Source organism: Protopterus annectens, chromosome 5.part0 (assembly GCF_019279795.1).
Source record: "Protopterus annectens isolate FY-2018-M chromosome 5.part0, PAN1.0, whole genome shotgun sequence".
Classification (NCBI taxonomy): Eukaryota; Metazoa; Chordata; order Ceratodontiformes; family Protopteridae; genus Protopterus; species Protopterus annectens.
The window spans coordinates 1,302,537,382-1,302,558,555 of NC_056735.1; the positions used below are offsets into that span (position 1 = coordinate 1,302,537,382).

The 21,174-nt window shown below is 40.7% G+C and overlaps 1 protein-coding gene across 1 annotated transcript in view; it reads right to left on the reverse strand.

Annotated features, from left to right (window-relative positions):
• Nucleotides 1–21,174, reverse strand: part of CDC16 (cell division cycle 16) — a 786,728-nt gene that overhangs the window by 534,704 nt on the left and 230,850 nt on the right. Inside the window, exon 8 of the mRNA XM_044071112.1 lies at nucleotides 12,559–12,692. Coding sequence (XP_043927047.1) covers nucleotides 12,559–12,692 — 134 coding nt within the window. The remainder of the gene's footprint in view (nucleotides 1–12,558; nucleotides 12,693–21,174) is intronic.

Here is a 21,174-nt window from a genome sequence, read left to right on the forward strand (position 1 = left end):
AATTAAAGCAAAGACGTTTAAAGGAGTAGTGAACATCATTTCAAAATTGCATGCTTCATCTTAAGTACAGGCTTGATTGAAACAGTTTGGTTTAAACCAGGTGAACAATCAGCCTGTAGCTGTAAAATCCACCTATACTCTTATTTTCCAGCTTGTTATTCACATCACCCCATTCTGATGTATTTATTAATAACATCTATCACCCTACATTTAAACCAATGTTAAGAATCAGTCTCAAAGGCATGCTTAGTTAAAGAATTGTTCACTATACCCCTTCTAATGTCAGAATTATGCTCAATAATTCTCTCCTTCAGACGTTGTACTGATCTTCCAACATAAAAACTTTGACATTTCCTACAAGTAGCAAGATATACAATATAACTAGTGTTACAAGTAGTAAAACATTTAAAATAATAAACAATATTGGTTAGAGATTAGGGGAATTAAGATATAATATTTTCATATCCTATGTATAACTGGCTAGGCTTGTAAATGCACTTCTACCATTAACCTATAAATCACCTATGAACTTTTACAAACACCATCTCAGATGACAGGTTTAACTGTGACTTTGTTCTCACTAAACACTTTTGCAAAGCACTGCATGTTGAATATCACTTCAAGATTCAGGTCTTCCTTGGCTAAACTGTTCAAGAATATGTTACATTACAGCAGACACCTAGTTGTGCAAGCTGAAAACTCAGTCCTAGCAGATTCAGTTTCTGCTGCTGGGGCTGTTGAGCCAAAAACTTCAGAGGGCACTTAGCCAGAGGACTGGGGGAAAAATGGGGCACAACATTTAGTCTGCATCTTTTGTACCTAGTTATCTTCTCATTATGGAACACCATGACAGACACAGTGAAAAAAAAAAAAGGAGATGACCTACATATTTACAGAAGAGCTATTCTATTCTATTCTGATAGAGAGTCATAAAAACTCTGGGTAGTCTCTCCAACCAGGACCTTACAAAAAAAATTATGACCCAGAAACTCATATAACTGTTCAAGTTAAGTGAAAAGTCTTAGGTATGCAGATGTTTGCAAACAGATGCCAGATGCAAATGCCATGCCCACTGCATCCAAACTATCAAAAATGCAACAAGTTGCTTGAAAGTCAATCTATGAAGATGTGAACAGGATTGTTTGCTAGGAATATTATAGACCAGAATCAGAGATGACGAACAACTTATTCAGGCCATGGTTCAGATTCTGGGACAATCATGCTCCAGAAAGTGATAAAAATTCAAATTTGGATGCCTATCTGAAAATGACATACAAGCAGAAAAGACCCTTTCTGAATTCGAAGACCAGATGGTTCCAAACTGCTAAAAACAGCACTTTCAATATGGATTACAAAAGAAGAAACGGCCAGTCTTAATACTCTTTCTCCCCACAGAATGTACTGTGAAAATTACAGGGGCAGGTAAAGGAATGCAGGACCTTCAATATTAATTTCAGAAGTTGAAAAAGAAGTGGATTCAATTCCCTGACTGTAAGAAAAACAGCTTCCAAATCGTCAGATTCTGCAAAAAAAGAAGAATGGTGATACAACTCATTTTTACCATTTTACAGTCCCACCCATAAGATCTTCATCAGCAAGAAGCACGAAGAGAAGCATCCATCATAATACTGGCCAACCTCAAATCAGACTGCAAAAATGAGTCACACTCCAATTGAAGCTCAAGAGCAGTAGATGGCAGTAATAAGCCCAGCGTCAGAATCAGGATAACCTGAGTAAACTGTTGAAGAATTCTCTCCTGCATATTTTTGGCCATCCACCAACATGCACTTAAGATGTTTTCAAAGATAAGTAAAAATGCAGATAAGCTAGTATGCCCCCAGGACCAAATAGGCCATCATCAACAGCTGGCTATCTGCTTAACAGAGATGCAAGGAGACAGTCCAGGATAACAGTTCAGACCTTGAGGCATGTTTAGACTCAAAAGCATGATCACAGTTCCCTTAAGATCAACACGTGAGTAGAGAAAGCAGTCCATGCCCTGGCCTCATTCTGAGGATCAAGTGCCACAGTAATGCTTCTCCACTCAGCTTCACGCAGCTGAAAACATGCATCAAAAGGATGGCCTCCTATATGAGGACACATTATGGGAGGGAGCAGAAGCCACTGCAGGAGAGGTGGAGTTCAAAAATGTACCAGACCCGATGACCACAGCCATTACTTGGGAATTTTCAATGTCTCATCTAGCCTGATCTTCTATTGCTCTGCTTCCATCATCACCAGGAGTTAAGTACAAGGTCTTAAGCCTGTTTTGCTAGCATCACTATGTCATCAGAATAAAACATTGGTAGTGGCAAAAATAGTCAATATTGTCCTTTGGGAAAAGAAGAGTTGTGTAAGTAAACTTGCCACGGCAGCAGAAATAATCATTGCTGCAGTAGCTTTAGCTATATGGGTTATATCCTGCATGGGATACAACAGCTACAGCCAGCTTCTAAAGTGTCAGGGCATCTTCCACACAGCCAGAGTGTTGATAGCTCAAGCTGGCAGTCAGGAAAATGAACAGTCTGGGTGCCAAGCCCTTTAGAGCTTTCCTGCTACTAAAGAGCACTCCTCTTGGGGACTTAAAAGGATTGATGATCGGCTAGCATTTCTACATTGTTGGGCAGATACATTTCCTTTGGGGGGGGGGGGGGACTTCCACAACTTACTTTATGTCTTTAACATAATACTTTTAAAGTGATAATATTTAGTCTATGTTAGAAATTTATTTTTTTCATGGTCTGTCAAGCAACTTTTAATCAGCTGGGAGACTGTGGTTATTACTTTTTCTTTTAATGTAAAACTAAACAAACAAAATTTTCTCTAACTTTTTATGAAAAAAGCTTTATGCATTCAGTGTAAGGGCTGGGGGGCAAGTGTATGTTGCCACAGTGTTTTGGGGGTTAAACCACTACTTTTTAATACTTGCCTTTTACTGACTACTGCTGTCAGTTGTACCCAGACTTCAGGCTACCTTCTTGGCTAACAGTGGAACATTTTTTCAGTTCCTCAATTCTTCCTTCCACCGACCACAAAAAAGAAGAAAATTTCTAGACAGCCTTTGCCCCTTCAGCAGGCTATTAATTTGCCTTAGCTGCAGATGGGTGACTGCTGAGGCCATTTCTGCTTTCTCAGATCACACATTTTCATCCTTGTTTTCCTGTGGTATAATCCCTTCAGCAACCATAAACCAGGGGTTAGACACATACTTTCTGGCTGTTGGCGTGTCCTCAGAGAGCATTGGAGAACCACTCTTGTTAGTCTCTTAGGAAGGAGTGAGGAATCCTTCTCAAGAAGCAAGACTGGGATGACTGCTCTCCCCAGGTGATGTCACCTGTAGAAGTCAATCTGCTTCCATGGAAAATCCAGTTAAAAACAAGCAAAGAGCTCAACATTTATCTTTTCATGTATCTGTTACTTTAGGCAGGAATGACTTATTGGGCTAAGCACAGGCTGTTAATACTTCTTATTTTGGATTTTATTGTAAAATGAATTCTTCATTTTCTAAAGATTCCCAGTATGATTAATAGGGGAATGGCTGTATGGGGAATTGCTTTTCCTCCTCAGGTAACAGATTCTGAAAACAGTATTTTTTCCGATTGTGCCCTGGAAGAATTTCCTTTTTCTGAAACCATATCTAATACGAACCAAATGTTTCAATGGAAACATAATGACATTCTAGTTTTTTGAAAACATAAATTTATTAGAACAGGAACTTCCTTAACCTATTTATGTTGCTCCTATTCTTCCAGCTTTCAGAGGATATTTTTATTACAGACTGTAACACATCTGACATCTATACTACAGCCACTAAAAAGGCAAATGAACTGTACAAAGTTCCTCTATCTTACAAGTTTTTACCTACTATTCACATATCTCTCTAGTGCTTTCCTTGGCAAATTCATCTGCAGCTAAATGTGTGGAAAATCTTAATCTCTCTACCTTTGATAGATTTGGAAAAAAAGTGTATGCCTCTGCTACACATTTTTTAGGATTCTTAATTGTCAACCTCAACCTTTTACTTGCTTCATTAATTTGAGAAGACAAGGAAATAATTACTTTTCCTTCTTCTTAGGGAAACTCATTTCGGAATGCACTGTTTGCATATAATTTCGGAATGCACTGATTGCTTCGTTGTCTGAAGTAACCAAGCTAATGCCTCTTCCAGAGCAGTTGCTGATTACATTCTCAAAATTTACCTGAGGATGTTAAAGCTGACATTTTGAACTTTCCCCTTGATAGGGAGGTTGTCTATTCCTCATCATCTTAAGTTTTATACCCTTTGGCATCCCCACACCTCTGATTTTCTATACTGCCAACTTAAGCTATCAGTGGCCTAGGTACATGGAAGGTGCCCTGAAGCTTTTTTTTTTTTTTTCCAGACTAGTAACAGCCATCAGATAATGTAGCTAATATATACAATATAATTAGCATTGTGGGAGGGATTTTTCTTAATCCACACACTCCATCTCCACATCCTAGAGTGCATGTTTTGGCTTTCCTCTATCCAGTCACAAACTGCATAGTCAAACATCTTTCAGAAGGTTCTGCACTTGACAACTCCCTCTCCTGGCATGCACATTCACCTGCATGTAACTTTGAATTTCATATAAAAAAATAAATTTGAAACATTTATTTCCGAGGCTTTGAAGCTCCTTTCTCTCATTCTCTTTTTCACCTTAGAAGATCCTCATTTTTGTAGCAAAACATTCTGAAACAAGGATTTCAGAACTGCATGCTCTAAGGTGCAAGAGATTTTACACAGTATTTCATTTATAACGTCTGTAATTCATGTTTGATACCTGGACTGGTTTAGAAATCTCTTTGAATCTGCATTTCATTTATTTATCTTCCAGTTTTCTTCCTTGAACAGAAAAGTTAAGGAGCTTCTCTGCTGTACATCATGAATCTATGCTGGCAACGCAAAACATTATTGACTTTCTACACAGGAATCCTTTTGCATTTTGAGACTTTCTTGCTGAAGGTCTTTACATTCCTTAAGGATGTTATGACTTCAACAAACAATGAAAATATTCTAGGAATCAACAGCAAATCCTCTTTCTAGTGAGCTGTTCTGCATGATATGATATTAACTTGCACCTCCTCACCTCTGCATGACAATACTGTCACTACTACAATGGTTAGAATCCACATCCAATCCTCAAATCCTTCTACCCTCATACATGTAGAAACACTGACAGGAAATGTCTAGATTTCCATGCAATTCTCCACTTAAAAGAGCAGTCACAAGGCCTAAAGCGAAAGTCTTGAGAGGCAGTAAAATTAAATAACCGTCAGTCTATTGGGGAATACTGTGGACACAGGTGACCATAAAATTGGAAAAAAAAACAGAACTTTCCTTTAAGGTCTCCAGATTGTGCATGACAGGTATATGACAGTGCCTTTTTTTACCCTCAGTAGCCATTTTTCATTGCCAGAGAGTTAGTGGAACTACAAAAGAAACAAGCCAAAATAAAATAAAGAAAAAAGCTCATCCTTACTTAATTCATCACAAGAAGCTGAAGCATAATTAATTACAGGGGATAATAAACGACAAGTTTGTGTTAAAGTAACACACTAAACTAAATAAAGAAATACAGCTCTGATCAAACACTTTTACTAGAGTGAAAATCCAACACATGACAGCTACTGCTCCCAGAGATTAACATTCCCCTCATTCTGACCTACATACAGTACCAGTAAAGTATACACATAACTGATGTTTGTAGCATGTTTGTAGAAAAACATTTTCATTAAAAGTCATCTTACACCACTAAACAAGCTCTCTCATGTCCACTCCTCATCTTAAACAGAAGATTCCACTACTTGAATTCTGTTTATTTAAATACTTAAATGGTTTACACAAGACCATAATGGAGAAATACTTTGAATGGCAAGTACGACATAGGGTTAAAGCACTGCAACACCCCCTCTTTCCTCCACAAGGGGAAAAAATCTGTTTTCCGTTCAGAAATACAACAACCTCTGTAAAAGGTTTTGTCACGCCAATAATACCAAACCTACCACGTAATGCATTAATTGTACCCAAACACCTAATGAAAAATAGCGAGGCAGAGATGGCATTTTTGCCTCACAGCAAGAGGTTCCCGGTTCAATCCTCTGCTGGGATGCCACCTGTGCAGAGTCTGCATGTCCTCCCTGTGTTCGCATGATTTCCTCCAGGTGCTCCAGTTTCCTCCCACATTCCAAAGACATGCAGCAGGTGGATTAGACACTCTAAATTGGCCATAGGTGTTAGTGTACATGTGAGCTTGTGATGTGGAAGAATTACTGTGAAAGGGCTAGCCACCCAGCAGTGTAAACCTTGGCTCTAATTGATTGTCAAAGATGAAGTGACACCCCAACCTCATGTGCAAAATTGGGAAAAGGGGTTGTGGATGGATGGATGGCTAGACCTAATGAGAAATATTGTCATCACAACCCTCCCCCCAATTTAGCTAGTCACTACAATCTCTATAGCTTTCAATAGTGGCCCACTCTACCACATCCAAGAATATTACTTGCGCTCCCTTCCAACCAGTCCCAGATGTAACTTTCTAGGTAGGCCTCCTCCTTGGGAAGAGCAATGTTCGTGTTTCTTACACTGTGGAAATGACTAAAGAACTGAAGTTTCTGGGAGGTGTGACATGGAATCCACAAGTTCATTATTATAAAGGTGACTGGTCTTGAGTCACTGTTACAACATGCAATCACACCACTGCACATAATATGCACTATGTGATGCCTCAAGTATTTCACAGTCAGAGTGCCTGTTTCAGCTAGTTCTGCTTTTCACAACATTGAAAAGGCAGTAATCTCATGCAGTTTTCTTTTGCTTTAACCTGTGTTCTGAGAGACTGCCTTACATATTATCTGCAATTATACAGAGCTGAGTATATTTTTTTTGGCTATAGAATTTAATTGCTGCTTAGATCTGCGATGAAACTGTTGTCTCACTTTTCTGAAAGACTGATTGGCAAATATACAGAGCTGAGAATATTTTTTTGGTTTTAAAGTTTGTACTGTTAGTTTTTGCTTATATCTCTGTTGAAACTGTTGTCTCACCCACCCTCCCTATTTTTGGTTTGTAGTTTAAATTTGGTGGCTTTTGCAGTTGCCCGCCCCACTGTAGATTTGATCTGGGACACTCCCCAGTCCCATTTCTTTACCACATTCTACCTAATAAACTCTTTCTGCACTTGCTTTTAGTCCTTTTTAATTTAATTGCATTTTTAAACTGTGTTTGGACTAATATTGCTGCATACTCAAGTGTGCTAGCTTGCACCGCACGTGAATTGTTTTTTACTACTGTTTTTGCTACTTTTCTGCAAAAAAAAAAAAAAAACTAAGCCTGTATCCTACCTTTCCTATAACTAGTGTTCCAGATACAGATTTGCTGTATCCAAGACTATATGTAAGCTTCTGAGTCCCCCAAGCCTTTCTGTGTTGGAGGGAAGCCTTCTAGCTTATCAGTGGGAGTGGTAAGCACTAAGTAACCTGTCTACCACATAAGTAGTGGTTCTAGCCCAGAATTTGTAGTTATTGGCCGTTTGGGCAATCTCTTCCATCTCTCTCAACTTTCTGATTTGAAAGCCTGTATTTGCACTTGTTTCTGTCCTGTAACTCATCTAGTGCAGATACAGATTCTTAGTTTTAGCACTTAAATTTGCTTGTTCATGCTCAGCACTTGTTCAGAACTTGTAAGCACTAAATAAGCTACTAATTACTATAGCACTCTATCTTCCTCATTACCTAGAGGAAAACCGTTTTTGTACTTACTTTTCTCACTTGCTTAGAGAAAAACAGCTCTTGTACTCACTTTCCTCACTTATCTAGAGGAAAAAACATGCAACTCTCTTTTTGCGTGGTGTTGCGCACAGAGCAGCGTCGGTTAGCTGGGGTATACTATTCCTGGCCCCACAAAGTCTGCGCTGTAAATTTTCCCTTAGAACTAGGCAAGCCTCAACTCAAGTGCTTCAGATCAGCTGCTCTTATTGCAGCACTTGCAAAACAGAAATCAGCACTTGTCCTAATCTCCTAGACAGCACTATTATTCTCCAAATTTCCTAGACAGCACTATTATAATATAGCATAAGACCTTCAATCATCCGCAGGACTTAAGTTCAATTTACTCTTCAAAGCATGTCCAGAGCTCAGCTTCAGGTGTACTCTCCAGTTCATCTGGTGGAATTGGGCATCCTGAGGCAGTGTCACAACTGCCTCATGTATACAGACAACCCTCTCCTCTTACCTCTAGACACAAACACTTGTGAGAGATGCAAATACACAGCCAGACTGGAGGCTAAGCACTCTCAACCCATGACTGTAACAGACAGTCAAGAGGATAAGGGACACACTTGCATCACACCACCTGTCACACATGAATCTACAAAACAAGCACCGGCAAAACATACGCATAAATACACAAAAACATATTCGGAGGCACTAGGTACCAATCTGAAAAAGAAACAGTGCCCTCCAAAGCAGACAAGCAAGCAACCTGCACCCCCAAACACAAGCCAGAAAACACATAATTCACCTCAGCAGTGTGCCTCACAACAGCCCTTAAGGCAAAACACCATACCTAACACGCTAGTAAGAGGAGACTCTATAGTAAGGCACACGGATGTTCCACTCACCAGGCTGAACAAGGAGAAGGTTACTGTCAGCTGCCTCTCAGGTGCTCGGATCCGTCACATAACACAGGCACTTAGGTCACTCCAGAACAAGTACAAGTATGACGCTGTCATTGTACATGTTGGTGTGAATGATCTAAGACATACCTCCCTGGACTACATGAAAAGAGACATTGAGGGGCTCTCTGATCATGTAGCCCAAGCTGGTATGACCCTGACCTTGAGTAGCATACTACCTTCACTTAGAATGATACCACAATACAAAGACAAAATGATCAATTTCAACAATTGGCTAAGCCTCTGGTGTCATTCTAAGGGGATTCACTGTCTGCCTGGGATGACATGATAGACAAGCCTCGCTGTTTTGCCAGAGATGGGTTGCACCTGTCACCCCTAGGTTTTCAAATACTGGCCAAGGCTCTTGCCGTCCCCATAGTGCCTTTTTTAGGCAAGGCTCAAAGGACAAACCAACCACCGTAACCAGCACAGGTAACCAAAAACTAAGGGTAATGCTACTCAACGCCAGAAGTCTCAACCTCAAAATGCACACATTCGAGGTTCTCCTCAGCATGGAGAGGATCGATGTTTGTGCAGTGACGGAAACCTGGTTCAAGGCTCAAGAGAGCACCCCAGCACTGCCAGGTTACAATTCATATCATACCTTCCGGCCTCAGTTACCGGATCGCAGTACAAAGGGCGGAGGTGTATCCATATTCATCAAGGATATCCATATCTCCAGGTTAATAGCACAGCATGATGCCCCAGAGATCATCCATGCGCAACTATCAGCAGGCAAAACCACATTTCAAGTCGTAGCCAGTTATAGATCACCCACCATGTCCCAAGATGCTCACTCTGCATTCCTTGAGACATTGGAAAATATAAAGGTCCTACCCAACACCATAATCTTGGGTGATTTCAACTACCCTGGTATAGACTGGGCGAACTACCAATGTTCCAACTCCTATGCTCAGCGATTCATAGAATTTATAAATTCAAATGCCCTTGAACAACTAGTATGTTCCCCCACTAGAGGGGACAACATATTGGATTTAATCATCACAAATATGGGCGCCCATTGTACCACACCCGTTATCACCCCCTCCTTGGTCAGATCTGACCACAAACTGATAACCCTGGACATCCTCACTCCTCCACCTCCCCCAATCAAAGAAACCATAGTCAAAAACCTTTCCAAAGCAAACTTCAAACTACTTGCATCCAAAGTGGAAAGCTTCACTATTCCCTTGCAGAAGGATAATGATATCCAGGATGCGGAATCCTACACCAAGGCACTTTATATACATCTTCAGGATTGCATGGACCGTGCTATCCCAAATAAAACCAAGGCTCCTTCCTCAAGCAAGAAGAAACCAGTCTGGTGGACCGCGGCCATAAGCAAACTTTACAATAAAAGGAGGAGACTTATGCAAAAAAAAAAAAAACAAATCTCAAGTAGAAAAATCATCCCTGATCAGCATTAATAAGAAATTGAGGGCCCTCATCAAGTCAACTAAAGCTAATTTTGAAAAGAAAGTTGCCAAGGATGCCAAGGATAACCATAAGGCCTTCTATGGCTACGTCAAAAACCTAAATGGCAACGCTCAGGTCTGTTCTGAGCTAGTACAAAATGGAACAAAATACACCGACCCTTCTGACATTGCCAACATCTTGGCTGACAGGTTCAGTGCAAATACCCCCCCCCCCTCCCCACCTACAGGGCCTATTACCATTCTAGGGGATTGTGCAAGTCCAATTATTACTGATACATTTCTATCTAAAGCTAAAACACTGCCTCCATGAGACCAGATGGTGTCCCAGGCTGTGTCATACGCGAGCTCCAAAATGAATTAACCCCGCATCTTAATACCCTGTTCAGTCTCAACCTCTCCACAGGATATGTGCCCACAGAATGGCGCACAGCAATGGTGGTCCCGCTACACAAGGGTGGGGCCACAACTGACCCTGGGAACTACCGACCAATAAGCCTGACCAGTCTGATCTGTAAGCCTATGGAGCAAATCATTATGGAACTCATAAATGGAGAGATTGGGAACCTCCAGTTGCTGGACCCCACGCAGTTCGGCTTCATCAAGGGCAGATCATGCCTCCTGAACCTGGTGGATTTCTTTGAGACAGTTACTCAGGCTATAGATAAGGGAAAGAAGGTACACACGGCTTACCTTGACCTTGCTAAAGCATTTGACACCATTCCCCATTCAGGTATTATTGATAAGCTCACCAGCCTGGGCATAAACCCTTATGTCACAAGATGGATCGCAAACTGGCTCTCAGACAGATCCCATAAAGTAAGAGTAGTGGGATCTATGTCCAAATCCAGACCAGTAACGAGTGGTGTGCCTCAGGGCTCTGTCCTGGGCCGCTCCTGTTTGGCATATACTTCTCAGAAGTACAGGCAATCACGGAAGGGCTGTGGCTGACTAAGTTTGCAGACGACTGCAAACTGGGTGCTGTAATAGAGTCTCCGGCCGACATGGAGATCCTCCAGAAGGGCCTAAATGAGACTGATGCATGGTGTCAAAGCCATGGTCTCAAGCTAAATGCAAAAAATGTGTAGTAATCCCCTTTGGAAAAAACAGAGTACCCGCAAACTACAACATAGGAGGTAATCCCCTGAAATCTGAAGAAGAAATAAGGGATCTAGGGACCCAAGTAGATAGTCAGCTTTCCTTTGATAACCATGTTGCCAAAGTGGTTAAAAAATCCTTCTATGTGATCCATCTGATCAGGAAAGGGTTTGCATCAAGATCTAAGGATGTAATGGTGCCCCTCTACTCTTCCCTCATCAGACCCATTATTGAGTACAATGCACCAATTGGCATGTACCTGGCTAGACATCTCCAGCAGCTGGAGAGACCACAAAGGTACCTAACCAAGAGGATTACTGGCCTCAAACAGTTGCCCTATGCAGCACAATTGAAAAAGCTAAGACTGTTCGCTGTTGCATACCGCTTTCTCAGAGGCAATCTCTGTCTAACGTACAGAGCCATGTCCAACCCAGAATTGTTGAACATGCTCCATCTTAGCAAAACCAAATCTACTCGAGCTACACGCTCTAGGGATATAAACCTCAACACAACAATGAATAGAACATGCTGGAGGGATAGATTCCCTTCGCAGAGACTTCCCTTACTATGGAACAGGGTCCCGATCTACATAAGACAGAGCCCCTCACTATCACTCTTCAAGAGGAACCTTGATGAGTGGATGGGTAACAGAAAGTTCACACCGGGATCACACCAACAGCACTACTAGATAGGGGCCAAGGGTACTAGCTGCTAGTACAAGGGTCTAGGGAACTACTAAAGGGGCGGTGAATACCGCACAACGTGGCTGGGCTAATATATGCCTTCGGGCAGATAGCCCAGTACCAACCTATGAACCTATGAACAGACAGACCCACTACACAAAAGTACATGAGCACATCAGAAGCACATTTGATTCTGATTTGCTGATGTATCTCTGCATTTTTCTATTCAACTCTTACATCCATAAATCATACAGGGTGTGCTAAACCCCACACCAGTACACTATATATCTTCAAGCTCTCCTCCCTAGCTGACTACCACTAAAGTGATTATTGTTAATGGAAGCAGAGTTATAAGCTTTGCCTCTTTGCCATCAAACAAGCAAATACTGTGTTTCTGTTTAACAAGTAACTCAAACCTCAAATGCAGTTTCAGAGTACATCTTAGAAAAATAAGCACCACAACTGCCTGGCCTTGAGGCAATCTACAGTAATGCATTTTTCCATTCAAAAGCATTTATTCTGGCATTGCTCTGACAGCTGCTAGGCATCAAACCTTGGAAGAAATATAAAATATTTAATTTTAAGCTAAAGCTAAGCACAGCAAAAACATAAGGAAAAATAAACAGAATAAAATGTTGTTAGCATACTCACATGGAGGTAAGCTTGTAACACATCTTAAAGTCACAATTGTAATAATGTCTTTCTGCAATAGATACAACCACATCCAAGTTGTTCTGAAGACCATCAACTGATTCAGGAACTAGTGTTTCACTTGGCTTGTTATACTGCAGACAATAAAATGAAACCAATGTACATTAACACATTGCAAACAAAGTACATATAATGGTACAACATGCAGTCTTCATAAATAAACTGACAACATGAACATGATTCATCTATCTAAATATTTCTAAGCAAAAACTGTTGGGACCCCCTAAAACCTCTCATTTCTATAAAATCCAATACTGTGATAGTGTCAAGGTATGTAATTTAGCATAGTTTAGCCTACACTCTCAAAAGGATGGAGCAAAATAAGATAGATTTTTTCCACATCAGAAGATCTATGAGGGGACCTCTCCTTGCTGGCTCCATGATTGGGTTCATCCTCTCTTAATTACAATGCAGCATTTTTTCAAAGAAGCTTTCATGCTGAAAGACGCATGCACAAACACGCATAATGGACTGGCCTGAGTTGCACTAGGAAAGCACATACCCCTAGCTTTCCCAGTGTCCCCCCTTCAGTAGGTGAGAAAACCTCCTGCAATTCAATAAAAAGCAATTTTCAGTTCAAATAAAAACATTTGGCATCTCCACATTATATCCTCCAGCAGGAGTTACTGGATTGCTGGCTGGAGATGTTATCCAAGCACTTGTGGGTAACAGGAGTATGTTTGATTTACCACGGAGAGATTACCCAATAGAATTAGAAAATACCCATCATATCTAGCTTCAAGGACCCTGCACAACAGACTTACAGCTGAGGAAAATCCCAAGAAATGTAAATATAAGGTGAAAGAAGGAAACGGAAGTCAAGATGAAATGCTGGTGTCTCACTCCTTAAGCATTAAGGCCCAGCACCTCCTAGTGTCGCTATCCAAGTTTGTTGATGATGTGAACTGATGACTAAGTAGCTAAAGCACAACTGTCGGCACAGAGGCATTTTTGAAGCAAGCAAAAGAAGCAGCAACACGATAACCAAAGTAGCCTCTGACAATGGGTGATTCACTGCCTGAGAGCAAGAGGTAATGCTGTTTGCAACCCACTTGGAAAATGTTTAACAACAACCATCCCTTCTTCTTCCAGGACAAAGGATATGGATAATTGTTCTACCTCCCTAAATTCATGCATCAATTTAGATAAAACCTAAGCATACAGTGCAGACCCAGGATATGAACTGCTCTTTCTTGCCCTGATTTTTAGCACAAAAAGTCAACAGGAAAATAAATGCATACGATTAAGGATAATTTGTAAAACTGTTTTTGAAGGAAATATGGGCTGTCATATAAAACAGTCTAATCCCTGTGAAACACTTGATATGGTTTCCTACATATGAGAGCATTTTGTAAGCGATAGCCACCAGAAAAGCATCTCCAGGAGACAAAGTTACAGCTGCCAAACCTGCACATTCAAATGGAAGATTGGGCAGCGCAGTGGTGCAGCGGTTAATGCTGTCGCCTCACAGCAAGAGGTTCTCCAGTTCGATTCTCGGCTGGGGTGCCTTCTGTGTGGAGTTTGCATGTTCTCCCTGTGTTCGCGTGGGTTTCCTCCGGGTACTCCGGTTTCCTCCCACATTCTAAAGACATGCTTCTGGAGTGTTTCTCCCCGGGCCTCCGCTGAAAACAGGATCTGTGGAACCTAGTCGGACTTTCCCGGTCAACAAATGATAAATAAATAAATAAAAAGAGAAGAAAGCCTGTCAATTAATGTTCAGCCCACTTGGGAGTGATCTTCAGAAGTGAGTGGAGAAGCAGAGCCCCTTTAAGGAACTACCTGGAAATGTAGCTTAGAAAATTAAGACTACAAGTTGTTAATGAGTTTTATTCTGTACGTCCTGATTCTGATTCTCAGTCTCCACTCATGAAGCACTCAAGGCACATCAGTCAGGTCACTACTCCCAAGTCAGCCCTGCAAAGAGGTACTTGTGTCTATTTGGTCTATCTGCTAACAAAGAAAAAGACAACTGCATGAGATTTCTCCCTTGTTCAAGGTTATGACAGGCAGAAGTAGCTGACATAAACACCCTGGCTGTAGATTAACTGACGGTCAAATTCACAACCATCTATGAAACGTCAATGCTTAAAGTTTAGGACTCTTTTTTTTTTTTTTTTTTACTTAGTAAAGCTGTGAAAGACTGCAACCCTGAAACAAAACAAAAGTGTATCTTTGGTTTGTTTCCCATCAGACCAAGTGGGCTCTGATTTTTTCCCTGTGACTATGAAAAATAAACATTTTCTTTTTTATGGAAATCTTTCCTCCAGTGTTTCCTTGGACATGCACACACATACAGGCAGTGTGTGTGTGTGTGTGTGTGTTTTGGGGGGGGGGGGTGCAAATTGTTTGGTCAGCAGGAAATGAAATGCATTCAGGAATAAGAATTCATATAGAAATAAATAATCATTCTAGATTTAACAATAGTAGTAGCAGGAAATGCAGAGATAGGGGTTATGAGAATGACAAAAATGTGTAAGACTAATACTGATTTTATGCATATACTGATATGAAGGAGAGAAAATGGTTGTTTTAAGAAATAAAAAAAATGTTTTAGTAAGTCAATAGTGATGGTAGGAGATTTTAAACATAACCTGAGGAAAGAAAAACGAAAAATAACACAGGAAATTAAAATGTTAAGGGAATTACTAAACTGTGGTGATTTAAAGTAGATAAGAATAGAAAATGAACATATAAAGGGTGGATTTTTAAGATCGAAATTGATTATCTAGTTTTCTCCAAAGGCATGAAGGAAATAATGGGTCTATATTAGAACATCGAAGTTTCAAAACTTCGAATGTTCTAATATCGAACCCTATTCAGCAAAAGCTGAAAATATCGAATCAACAGAAAACCAAATTTTTTTCCTAGGGAAAGAATTTGGTTGTCCATTTCTGTTGCTTTCATATTTTCAGTGCTGTGGTGGAAAGTTATGTGTCGGGTTCAGGTAAGTGTGCGATTGAGTGCGGGTTAGGTTAGTTAGGGTTAGGGTGCGGGTTAGGTATGTGCGCAATTGTGTGGAAGTGAGGGTTAGGGCGGGTTAGGTGAGTTAGGGCGCAGGTTAGTTATGTGTGCGATTGTGTGGAAGTGAGGGTTAGGGCAGGTTAGGTGAGTTAGGGTTAGGGCACGGGTGAGGGGAGTGTGCGATAGTGAAGAACCTTAGGGTTAGGGTTAAGGTTAAGTGGATAGTTAGTGGTGTGTGTACAGTTTAGTGTAGGGTTAGGTGTAAGATTTTAGGTGTATGTGTGTGGATTGCTGTTTGTTTGGTGTGCTTGTGTTGTGTGTATACGTTTTGGAACAGAAAATTTTTTCCCTAGGAAAAAATTTGCTGTTCTGTATGTTCAATGTTTTCAGCTTTCGCTGAATAGGGTTCGATATTACAGCATTTGAAGTTTTGAAACTTCAATGTTCTAATATAAACCCGGAAATAACAGGGCGAGTACCGATGGAAGAGCTTTCAGATCATAGAACTGTATAGGCTAGAATAGTGAAAGACAGAGGAATAATATAGAAGGGAAAAGGTTTAAAGAGATTAACTGCAGAGATTAAAAAGGAGGAAGAAATAAGCGATCAAGAAATATTATGGGAAAATCATATGACAATGAGACCATTTTAAAAAAATTGGACACAGTGGTGTTTAATGTATAAGAAGTATAAACATATATTTAGAAGTGGAAAGAAGAATAAATAAAAGAAATAACATGAAATACAAAAAGTTTACAAATTGTGAGAAAGAGATAGAACAAGGAAGCAACAAAATAAAGAAAAAGTAAAAATGATGTTATATAAGCAAAGATTTTTTTCTAAAATGAAAGCAAGAAGATACGACATTATGAAGGTGGTAGAGAATTTTATAGAGAAAATGTATGAAAAGGAAATGGATGAGAAAGAAGAATGGAAAGCGAAAAAAAATCTGAAAAAGTAAACGCATTTTTAGAAAATTATATAACAATAGGATAAATAGAGACGGTGATAAAAGAAAGTAAGAATGAATCAGCATCAGGAACGGGCATTATAAACTATAAGTATTATAAGGAAATTAATAAAGAAAGAGAAGTTTTTTTTAAAAAGAAATAAATGAATGTATGAAGGAAGGTACAATGGTGGAGTAATAGCATTTATGTGGAAAAAGGATAACAAAAAAAGGTATAAAAAATGGGTCTATATCAGAACATCGAAGTTTTAAAACTTTGAATATTCTAATATTGACCCGTTTTGAGCGAACGCTAAAAATAGCGAAGCTGCAGAACACCAAATTCTTTCCTAGGGAAAGAATTCGGTTGGCCGGTTCTGTGGGTTTGCTATTTTCAGCGCTGTGGTGGAAATTTACGGGTCGGGTTCGGGTAAGTGTACGATTGTGTGTTCATTAGGATTAGGGCGTGGGTTAGGTGAGATAGGGTTAGGGAGCGGGTTAGGTGAATTAGGGTTAGGGGCAGATTAAGTGAGTTAGGGTTAGGGCGTGGGTTAGGTGAGTGTGCGATAGTGACGGACCTTAGGATTAAGGTAAGTGGATAGATAGTAGTGTATGTACAGTTTACTGTACAGTTGGTTGTAGGATTATAAGGGTATGTGTGTAGATTGATGTTTTTTTAGGTGTGCTTGTGTTGTGTGTATGTGTTTCGGAATAGCAAATTTTTTCCCCAAGGAAAAAATTTGCTGTTCTGAGTGTTCGATATTATGTGGTTTAGATATTTTAGGTTCAATGAAATAGCGTTCACTATTTTCATCTTTCGATAGCGTGATATAAATGCTAAAAATTGGTGGCCGATAACACTAGGGAAATAAGAATGAAAGTACAGTTGTGTACACTTACCACAAATGTAGATGTTCGATAGATATTCACTGTTGCAGTCATTACATTTGGGTAATCTGCTGGCAGGTTGCCCTCAGTCGGCCTGAATAACAAAGTCTTGGGTCCTGCGTCAGTTGCTGTCACTTCTTCCATGACGTCAGGTAGTCAAAGGTATAAAACATGCAGCCGACGCCATTTTATTCAGTTTTTCTTGCCCCAGATGTCAGGTGCCCCCCAAATGGGGACCAAATATATATATATATATATATATATATATATATATATATATATATATATATATATATATATATAAACAGCAATATATATAAATGCACTTTTAGCAACATAAACTTTACCTTCATCTAAAAGCAAATACACCACAAAGGCTTTAGAATGTAGTGAAGGAAAGGGAAGTTATAGAAAAGGGGGATGGCGGCTGGGTAACCCAGACTGCAACAGTGAATACACTTGAACATCTACATTTATGGTAAGTATACACAACTCTACTATGTTCTTCGTGTTTCACTGTTGCAGTCATTACATTTGGGTAGAATCCCAAAGCTATGGATGGGAGGATGGAACTAAATAGCATTAGGAGCAGCTATAAGGCCCTGCAGAACTGCAGTGGCAAAGCCTGCCCTGGATTTAGAGAAGAGAGGCAAAAGATAATGCTTTGTGAAGGTATGAACAGAGCTCCAAGTAGCAACTTCTAGAATGTCTTTGGTTGGAACTCTTCTGAGAAAGACTGCTGAGGTAGAGGCAGCCGTGGTGGAATGTGACCTGATTCCCTTGGGCACAGGTTTACCACGATGCAAGTAGCAGAAACGAATGCAGTGGCTTATCCACTTAGCAATAGTCTGCTTTGATATAGCCTTCTCCTCTGATCCTGAAACAAATGCCACCAGTAGTTGCTCAAACTTTCTTAGAGATTTGGTCCTGTTTAAGTAGCATCTTAGTTGTCTGTGTACGTCCAATGAATGCAGAATCCGCTCCCCCTTGTTCTGTGGATTTAGGTAAAATGTTGACAGGTGAATAGTTTCGTTAAGAGCCACACTGGATACCACCTTAAGCATAAAGGAAGGATTGGTCCTGAGAGACACCCTGTCTGGGTAAAATGTAATAAAAGGCTCCACAGCCATGAGAGCCTGTAGTTCTGAAACCCTTCTTGCTGAAGCGATTGCCAAAAGGAAAGCTGTTTTCCAAGTTAAAAACTTTATATCCGCAGTAGCTGCTGGTTCAAAAGGAGGCAGGGTGAGTTTTTCCAGCACAAAATTGAGGCCCCATGCAGAGTTGGTGATTTTCTGGGAAGCCTTAAATTTTTGGCCCCTCTAAGATACTGTTTTAGCAGAGGATGATAAAAGATGGGAGGCTCCGTGTTGTAATGAACCGAGATGGCAGAGGCATGGACTTTTATTGAAGAAAAAGATAAGCCCTTGTCAAGCATCTCAGTCAAGTATTGTAAAATCTAAGGGATATTTGGTTTTGCTGTGTCCGTTTCCTTGTGCTTTGTTCCAAGCACAGAATCTCTTCCATTTATCAGCATAAGATTTTCTAGTACTTGGATTTCTGGCTTCCAAAATGACATCCATCACAGATCTACTGAGAGGTGTTGTTTGAATAATTACATGATCAGCCATGCTGCAAGGTTCAGAGTTTGGAGCTGTGTGTGCAGAATTTGATTGTTCTGCTGAGACAGTAGATGAGGTATTTAAGGCAAGTACCAAGGAGGGAGTTGAGACATATTCCTTAGAACTGGGTACCAGTGCTGGCGAGGCCAGTCCTGAGCAATTAGGATCATTTTTGTTTTTTCCTGTCTGACCTTTAGTAAGACCTTGGAGAGAAGAGGCAGAGGGGGAAAGGCATAGACTGATAGGCTTTTCCAACTGTAGGATAAGGCATCCACTTTCCATGCTTGTCTGTGATAAGTCCTTGTGCAGAATTTGTCCAGTTGATAATTTTAGGGAGAGGCAAATAGATCTATGTCTGGGCTCCCCCATTTCTGTGTTACCATGCTGAAGATTTGTGGATCCAGTTTCCACTCATGTGGGTCCATAAGATTTCTGCTTAGGTCGTCTGCCAGAGTATTTTGTTTTCCTGGCAGGAATTGAGCTTGAAGATGTACTTGGTAAGTCAAGGCTGTGTTCCACAATGCCATGGCTAGTCTGCAAAGAGGGTAGGAATATGTACCCCCCTGCTTGTTTATGTACCACATAACTGTGGTGTTGTCCATCTTTATCAGTAGTTGTCCTGGATGAAGTAAGTCCTTGAAGGCTGTCAGGGCATTCTGAACAGCTAGCATCTCTTTCTGGTTGACATGCAGATGCATTTGTTTTGGGCTCCATATGCCCTGAATGCATCTCCCCTCCAGGTGCCCCCCCCCCAAGCATAGTCTGATGCATCTGTAGTTAGGGTTTGGGTGGCAGGGGGTGAATGACAGTCCCTTGTTTTGGTGACATGTCTCTGCCCACCAAAGAAACTCCTGTTGTAGGCAGGGAATGAGAGGAATCATCGTTTCCAGACTGTGACAATGTTGACTCCATAAACTTTTTAGGTACCATTGAAGTTTCCTGATATGCAGTCTTGTATATGGAATTAGTAGAATTCAGGATGCCATGAACCCCAAAGCCTGCAGAATTTGTCTTGCAGATAACTGGGTTTTTGTTGCCATCTGTTTGAAGTATATAGTCAGTTGCCTTTGTTTGTCTGGCGTAAGGTAAGCCATCTGGGCAGTTGTATTCAAGCTTGCACCCAGGAAAGTAATTTTTTGAGAGGGTACCAGTTGTGATTTATTTTCATTTATTGTGTACCCTAGGCATGTTAAAAGCCTTTTTACAAACGCCAGATGTTGAAGAAGAATGTCCTTGTTCTCTGCTTGAATGAGACAGTCATCCAGGTAAGGATACATTTGTGTGCTTCTTTGTCTGCAAAATGCAATTACTGGTGCCAGGCACTTTGTAAAGACCCTGGGCGCAGTAGATAAGCCAAAGGGCAGTGCAGAGAATTGGTAATGCATAAAACCTGCCTTGAAGCGGAGGTATCTTCTGCACAATTCCCTTTTAGGGATATGCAGGTATGCCTCTTTTAAGCCTAGCGTCACTAACCAAGCATTCCTGCCCAGCAAAGGCAGCAGCTGTTGTAAAGTCAGCATTTTGAATTTTGGAATGTCCAGGAACGTGTTCAAAATCAATAAGTCCAGTATTGGACGCCAGGCATTGTCTTTTCTGGGTACCAGGAATAGTCTTGAATAAAAACCTTGTCCTTTTTCCTGTTCTGGTACTGGTTGAATAGCCCCATATCCATGAAGGATGTAACTTGTTTCTGAGCCTCTGCCCATTGATTTTGTGGCAGATCTGGCCAACCGTTTGGCATTGGCAAAGTATGGAAATGAAATCTGTACCCCTGGAATACTATGTTTAATACCCACTTGTCCTGGGAAATTAACTGCCAATTTTGAGCATGAAGTGCTAATTTTCCCCCAAGGGGGCTGCCAAAAGATAAGTGCTTGGTGATGGTAGAGGGAAGTCATTGAGACTGCTTACTGTAGGGTTGTGCTTTGTTTCCTCCAGATTTGGAGGTGGAAGCACCCCATTGCTTTGACCTGTAAGAACCCTGTGATTGGTATCTAGAGCCTTTTGAGCACATGGATTTGCCTTGAGAGGCTCTGTTGGACACCGGAAAGGACCAATTTTTAGTAGGCCAGTGTCTACTGGATCTGGGTGGCTGCACTTGTAAGAAATCTTTTACAGTTTGCATAGATTTAGCTTTGT